Below are 7,622 nucleotides of genomic sequence, written 5' to 3' on the forward strand. Positions count from 1 at the left end.
AAGCAAAGAAGCACTGGGTTTGAAGGTAGGCCTTGAAATACATCCACAGGTACACAATTGACTCAAATGATGTCAATTAGCCTATCAGCAGCTTCTAAAGCCTTGACATCATTTTCTGGAATTTTCCAAGTTGTTTAAAGGCACAGTCAACTTAGTGTATGTGAATTTCTGACCCACTGGAATTGTGATACGGTGAATTATAAATGAAATAATCTGCCTGTAAACAATTGTTGGAATAATTACTTGTCATGCACAAAGTAGATGTCCTAACCGACTTGCCAAAACTATAGTTTGTTAAAAAGAAATTTGTGGAGTGTTTGAAAAACAAGTTTTAATGATTCCAACCTAAGTGTATGTAAACTTCCGACTTCAACTGTAAGCATTGAGACCCTTTGCTATGAGACTCGAAATTGACCTCAGGTGCATCCTGCTTCCATTTATCACCCTTGACATTTTTCTACAACTGGATTGTAGTCCATAAGTGGTAAATTCAATTGATTGGGCATGATTTGGAAAGGCACACATCTGTCTATGTAAGGTCCCACAGTTGACAGTGCATGTCAAAGCAATGACCAAGCCACGAGGTCAAAGGAATTTTCTGTAGAGCTCCGAGACAGGATTGTGTGGAGGGACAGATCTGAGGAAGGGTACCAAAATATTTCTGCAGCATTGAAGGTCCCTAAGAACACAGTTTCCTCCATCATTCTTAAATGGAAGAAGTTGGAACCACCAGCTCTTGTAGGGGAGGGCCTTGGTCAGGGTGGTGACCAAGAACCCAATGTTCACTCTGAAAGAGCTTCAGATTTCCGTTGTGGAGATTGGAGAACCTTCCAGATGGTAGGGCTGAGCGATATGACGATATATATTGTGTGACTGTATAAAAACGTCTATTGTTTCATATTATGCCCGTTTATTTCGTTGTGTCGCAAATCACACTCTTTATGGCAATATTTGCAACACAAACAAACATGGAGGAGAGTGAACGTGACACAGAGCACGGAGACACGGAGCTCATACCTAAAAGAGGGGCTACTTCAGTCGCATGGACGTGGTTTAGGTATGAAAAGTCTGACACAGACCAGAAAACCGTCCTCTGCAAAATATGCCGCAGGCCTGTCCCGACAACAGGCTCAAACACCACTAACCTCTTTTACCACCTACGCAAGAATCATGTGAAACAGTACAGAGAGTGTCTATGGATGAGACCCAAGAAAGTACAGCCGAGTGCTCAAAACAAACCCCTGACTTAGATGTTGCAAGAGGCGTCTGCCCGCGACACACCATGTGGCAAAGAATCACGAAGATGGAAGGAGATAACAGCTGCCGTTACAACTTACATCTACAAAGACATGGCCCCAATTTACACGGTTGAGACGCGGGGGCTTTGTGAGTTGGTGCTAACACTCGACCCAAGGTACCAAATGCAAATTTATGTGACACGTATTAATGCTAAAATAACATGCAAAACTGGTGTAGGGGATGGGTCCCAGGGACCCTGCGAGGCCATTATGGATTAAGGGGACCTTAAGATTCATATGTTTTGCTGCAGCCCTTATAATAGATACTGTTGCTATGTGCCTAAAAACTCTGCCACAATCCTGTCTTGGAGCAAGCCATCTATATTAGTATTTCTGGTTAAGCCCTAGCTGTTGCAAGAGTGTGCTTGCAGGCTAGATCTGAGTCAAACCGAAACTAGATAAAGAGAAACTAGATAAAGAGAAGTTACCACTGTCTGGTTTTGACATTTTGATCTAGTGTGACAGTGGACAATGCTAATAAATTCAGAGAAGCTACTGTACTAGCTTGCCTTATTATAAGGTAACCTCGGCTTGTTGATACACACGTATTGACGTAGGTGATCATACCACTAGGGATTGATCACATGTATTAAATCAGCTGCTCATGTTTCCATTGTCATTTTCTGTCTGCAATTGCATTAATAAAGATTCAATTGGTTTACTTAAAGAAGATATTGTCTGATTGCTCATTTCCCCAATAAGCCAATGATTGACAAGTAACAAGGAACCTACCCCGACACAGGCAAGCCCCCCAAAATATATATGTTTATTTTAGGCCTATATTTATTTTGTTTGCAACTATAGTTGAAGTGTTCTCTATTTACCTTTTTAGATTTTATACATTAATATTTTATATTTTGTTACATGCTTAACTGAAAATTTGCACAAAGGTTCTAAATTAAAGGAGAAATAATCAAATACGAGTAAGTACCTTTTATTTGTTGAGTATAATTCAACATGTAATAAGAAATAGGCCTTTACAATGTGGTCATTTTATATAAACTATTTATTAATTGAATTGATAGAAAATGTGCTATATCGTGAAATGTATCGTTATCGGGATATGAAATTACCTATATCGGGATTTTGGCCATATCGCCCAGCCCTACAAGAAGGACAGCCATATCTGCAGCACACCACAAAACAGGCCTTTATGGTAGAGTGGCCAGACGAAAGTCACTCCTCAGTAAAAGGCACGACAGCCCCCTTGGAGTTGGCCAAAAGGTACCTAAAGGACTCAGACCATGAGAAACAAGATTCTCCGGTCTGATGAAAGCAAAATTGAACTCTTTGGCCTGAATGCCAAGCGCCACATCTGGGGGAAACATGGCACCATCTCTACAGTGAAGCGTTGTGGTGGCAGCATCATGCTGTGGGAATGTTTTTCAAGGCAGTGACTGGGAGACTAGTCAGGATCGAGGGAAAGATGGACTGAGAAAAGTACAGAGAGATCATTGATGAAAACTTGCTCCAGAGCGCTTAGGACCTCAGACTGGGGTGAAGGTTCACTTTCCAACAGGACAAAGACCCTAAGCACACTGCCAAGACAACACAGGAGTGGCTTCGGGACAAGTCTCTGAATGTCCTTGAGTGGCCCAGCCAGAGCCTGGACTTGAACGTGATCGAACATCTCTGGAGAGACCTGAAAATAGCTGGGCAGCAACGCTCCCCATCCAACCTGACAGAGCTTGAGAGGATCTGCAGAGAAGAATGGGATAAACTCCCCAAATACAGGTAGGCCAAGCTTGTAGTTTCATACCCAAGAAGACTCAAGGCTGTAATCGCTGCTAAAGGTGCTTCAACAAAGTACTGAGTAAAGGGTCTGAATACTTATGTAAATGTGATATTTCTGTTTTTTATTCTTAATACATTTGCACACATTTCTAAAAACCTGTTTTTTCTTTGTCATTATGGGGTATTGTGTGTAGATTGATGAGGAAAAACAATAATTGAGTACATTTTGGAAGGCTGTAATGTAACAAAATGTGGAAAAAGTCAAGGGGTCTGAATACTTTCAGAATGCACTGTACATGCAGAAAGATTTGATGTCTGCCTTGACTCTGAAATTCACAGTAAATATGAAGAAAACAGAGCACTGGTCAGGGGTTTTATTGATCTATCCATTTCTCATAGTTTCTCTATATATTGTGTTGGTGTATTAATAATGTAATTACTAAAACATCTTGTTTCTTGTTCTGTCATTTAAGCTTGCAGCATATCATATTTTCATGATTACTTAATATGGGCTCCAGTAGATGGCCTCATTGTGCCTCACTGCAAAAATATTCTCTTCATGTTCAACTTCAAGACAATTTCACCATAAGATATTTGAATAATTCCATGGTTCGTTTTATTTTAAGTTTCATCAAATCCCTTGTATGACATACTGTGGTCAATGCGTTTGATAGTAGGCCTAGCTGTAATATTAGGCTACTGTATAATGAATTATATAATTATACATCTAATATCAATATCGAATATATTAGGCTACTGTATAAATAACTTTGTAATTATACATCTAATATCAATATAGAAGAGTGGGTGGGCTTTAATAGGATCAAATAAGCACATTTCACCATGCTGAAGTATGAGCTGATTTTCTTAATGAGCTGGAGGAAAGCAGATGGGGACGTTTCCGACACCCTCTCATCTTCCCTCAATCTACAAGTGAGAGACTTCACTTCAGACACGTCATTGCTGGATGAGGAGACTAAAACGGAATCGGGATCTCTTCACAATAACTTCAAAATAAGAAGAAAGTAACAAAACAAAAGAGGCACGACATCCAGTGCGTAACGTTTAGGAAAACTCGTAAGCTACTCTTATTGTTGTTGATTTGGAGCTTGTGAGAAGATAAACGAGTTGAATCAATTCTATCGGACGGTATTTGCACCTTCTCTGGATGTGGTCGCACGGTTTTTCACGTGAAAGTAGAGTGAATTTCGAAAGGACTTAATTTAATGTTAATTACACATTGCTGGCGGTACTGGGGCTGCATCCAGAACACACGCGAAGAGAGGAGGAGAGCAGAGAGGCGTGCGCTTCTGTTGTATAGATGGGGGGAAGGAGAATAAGTAGAGCCTACTATTTCCATGTAAATAATGGCTTACCATTGAGCTTTCTTTGAGGATTTAACGGCATCTGCAAAAAAAAAACGTTTGTTTGAAAAAAGTTGACAGCTCATCTTCCATGGAGGTTCATTGCAATTTTGGAGACTTGATGTGTGACAAAAACGGACCGCACAAACGGATTGAGCTCCAGGATTACGGTTATGTGTTGCTCCACCGTAAAATGTAGCCTGACATGTTTTATTGGTGCTTATGGAAACTTGAATGCACATTTTTCATAAAACAAAGGCAGAAGCCACATTTCATGTGTAAAGACACAGACAATGTATTTATTTTGTTGTTATGATGCGAATGCATTTCTATTCAGCAATGTTTTGGGAGGAGTCGTGATTATGTCTACATTTCTATCACAGTCCAAATCGTAATGCGGTAGGTCCAGTGCATGTGCATTGCAGTTACAAAGTCTAATGCTTGTCCTAGATGGAGTGTCAATAGGAGCACGAATATAATCAGATGGACACGCCTTGTCAGTCATTAAACAAATCAGATAAATGCAGTGCAAATATGATCAATAGACTGTATTGATGAGCCCATATATAAGGCAAATGATTGGCCCAGCCTCTGTTTACATAACATGCCTGCGAGAATATGGTGTGAACGTTTCAGATGACTGCTGACAGCTCATTGAATTAGACATAACATCAAATAAAAAATCAAGTTTAGATTGGTAGCATACATCATATTCAACTCTTCAATAACGGCTGGAAAACTGCTGCTCTAACATTAGAATGTCTTCGAGAATTCATGAACAGGATGATTTTTTTGGCTAATTTCTAACGATTGCTTTTTAAAATATTTATAGACACTATTCTGCAAGATGATCGTTGTGATGAGCATGGTGACCCAACCTCCAAATGAGCTTGTCCCCAGGCAAGAGGCCAAGGCTACATTTTCCATCTAATTGTCCTGACTTCAGGTGATTGGAATTATGGGGTGATTTCCATCTCTACAAGCTGACAGAAACATGGATTTGAACTTCTCCATGGTCCGTGATAGCGATAATTTGCCAGAGAGAAACTCATCCAAGCGTGTTCTGACAGGCTGTTTTCTCTTTGCGCTCATCCTGACCACACTGCTAGGGAACACACTGGTATGTGTTGCCGTCACCAAGTTCCGCCACCTGCGTTCAAAGGTCACCAACTTCTTTGTGATCTCTTTGGCCATCTCAGACCTGCTGGTGGCCATCTTGGTGATGCCATGGAAGGCAGCGACGGAGATCGTGGGCTTCTGGCCCTTCGGAGCCTTCTGCAACATCTGGGTGGCATTCGACATCATGTGCTCCACAGCGTCCATTTTGAACTTATGTGTCATCAGCGTGGACAGATATTGGGCGATCTCAAGCCCGTTCCGCTATGAGAGGAAGATGACACCCAAGGTGGCATTTATTATGATCAGTGTGGCATGGACTCTGTCCGTGCTTATCTCCTTCATACCTGTGCAGTTGAACTGGCACAAGGCTGCAGTGTTGGAGCTCAACAGCACTTACGGGGAGCTGCCTCCGGACAATTGCGACTCCAGCCTTAACAGGACTTATGCCATCTCCTCCTCCCTCATCAGCTTCTACATCCCTGTGGCAATCATGATCGTGACTTACACCCGGATTTACAGAATTGCCCAGATACAAATCAGGAGAATCTCAGCCCTGGAGAGGGCTGCGGAGAGTGCCAAGAACCGCCACAGCAGTATGGGGAACAACTCCAACATGGAGACGGAGAGCTCCTTCAAAATGTCTTTCAAAAGAGAAACCAAAGTCCTAAAGACCCTCTCTGTCATAATGGGGGTGTTTGTATGCTGCTGGCTGCCCTTCTTTATCCTCAACTGCATGGTGCCCTTCTGTGAGGCCAACAGCACCTCTGATTTCTTCTGCATTAGCCCTGCTACATTTGACGTGTTCGTCTGGTTCGGCTGGGCCAACTCCTCACTCAACCCCATCATATATGCCTTCAACGCGGACTTCCGCAAAGCATTCTCCATCCTGCTGGGCTGCCACAGACTCTGCCCGGGCAGCAATGCCATAGAGATAGTGAGCATCAACAACAATGGAGCTCAGCCACCTGCGTCCCAGTATCAGCCTAAAGGGCACATTCCCAAGGAGAGAAACAATGCCACCTATGTGATTCCCCACAGCATCCTATGTCAGGAGGAGGAGCTGCAGAAGAAGAATGAGGTTGGGATTAAGTCCTTGGAGAAACTGTCCCCGCCTCTTTCTGAAAACTTGGACAGCGATGCAGATGTGATTAATCCTATAACTCAGAACGGCCAACACAAAACTGTGAGATGTTGATTGGTGTATGTATTGGTATACAAAAATAGAAGGAACCCACAGAGGGAGAGACCAGGCAGAATGCCTAAGCAAAGGTGTGGGGTATACAAACTGAGCTTCACTGCAAACCTTAAATCTCTAATCACTATGGAAATCTACAGAATGTTTCAAATGAAGGCACTTTATCCTGGTTAACTATCTGCAAAACACCTTCAGCATTTATTAATGAAGTATAGACAGATTTGTTGATAAATGTTCCATAACTTGAATAAAGAAAAAAGAAATACACACATGTATACATGTGTTGTATTTATAAATACGTATACATTTGCATATATGTACAGTAGTGATGTTACAAATATCCTGGATGCCATTATAACATGTAGAAATATTAGCTAAATGTCTTGTAAGTGCTTTACATTTATGTATACAGTGTGTTTCATATTCTCCATTGAACTATAAAGATAATTGATTTTGCTAAAAAAAACATTATGTCAACCGCAGTGTGTAATTAATTTGTTTTTATTTATATTATTTATCATAATATATCGGCGAGTTGAAGACACTTCGGTGGTAATGACAATTGAGTCAAATAATATGACCATAGGATGGTGTAAATAATTCAAAACAACCCTCATCAACTCTTGCACTTACATTCTTGTGACAAAGTGGTAAGCCTCAGAGTGGTAGGGTGTTAGTAAGGTATGATGTATACACATGTATGCATTTGACATTTAGAGCACTGTGTCAATAACTGAGGCATGCTTTAAAAGCCTTTTCATTTTCACAGTTACAACATCTTATGCCAAGTATGCCATATTTCTAAATATTTCAGTTGTATTCCCCTTTAGTAGTAAATGCATTTTCCAACTTGTGTAGATGGAGCTCATTCTGATTGTCCCTATTACTCACTCCCACAAGACACTCTCCTCT

At 41.2% G+C, this 7,622-nt stretch overlaps 1 protein-coding gene across 1 annotated transcript; it reads left to right on the forward strand.

The window, feature by feature from the left end:
* Positions 1–3,963: 3,963 nt before the first annotated feature.
* LOC109892175 (D(1)-like dopamine receptor) lies at positions 3,964–7,170 on the forward strand. Its single transcript, XM_020484614.2, has one exon. The coding sequence runs from the start codon at positions 5,391–5,393 to the stop codon at positions 6,708–6,710; it is 1,320 nt and encodes a 439-aa protein (XP_020340203.1). The 5' UTR covers positions 3,964–5,390; the 3' UTR covers positions 6,711–7,170.
* The last annotated feature ends 452 nt before the right edge of the window (positions 7,171–7,622 follow it).

Source organism: Oncorhynchus kisutch, linkage group LG6 (genome assembly GCF_002021735.2).
Source record: "Oncorhynchus kisutch isolate 150728-3 linkage group LG6, Okis_V2, whole genome shotgun sequence".
NCBI classification, from domain to species: Eukaryota; Metazoa; Chordata; class Actinopteri; order Salmoniformes; family Salmonidae; genus Oncorhynchus; species Oncorhynchus kisutch.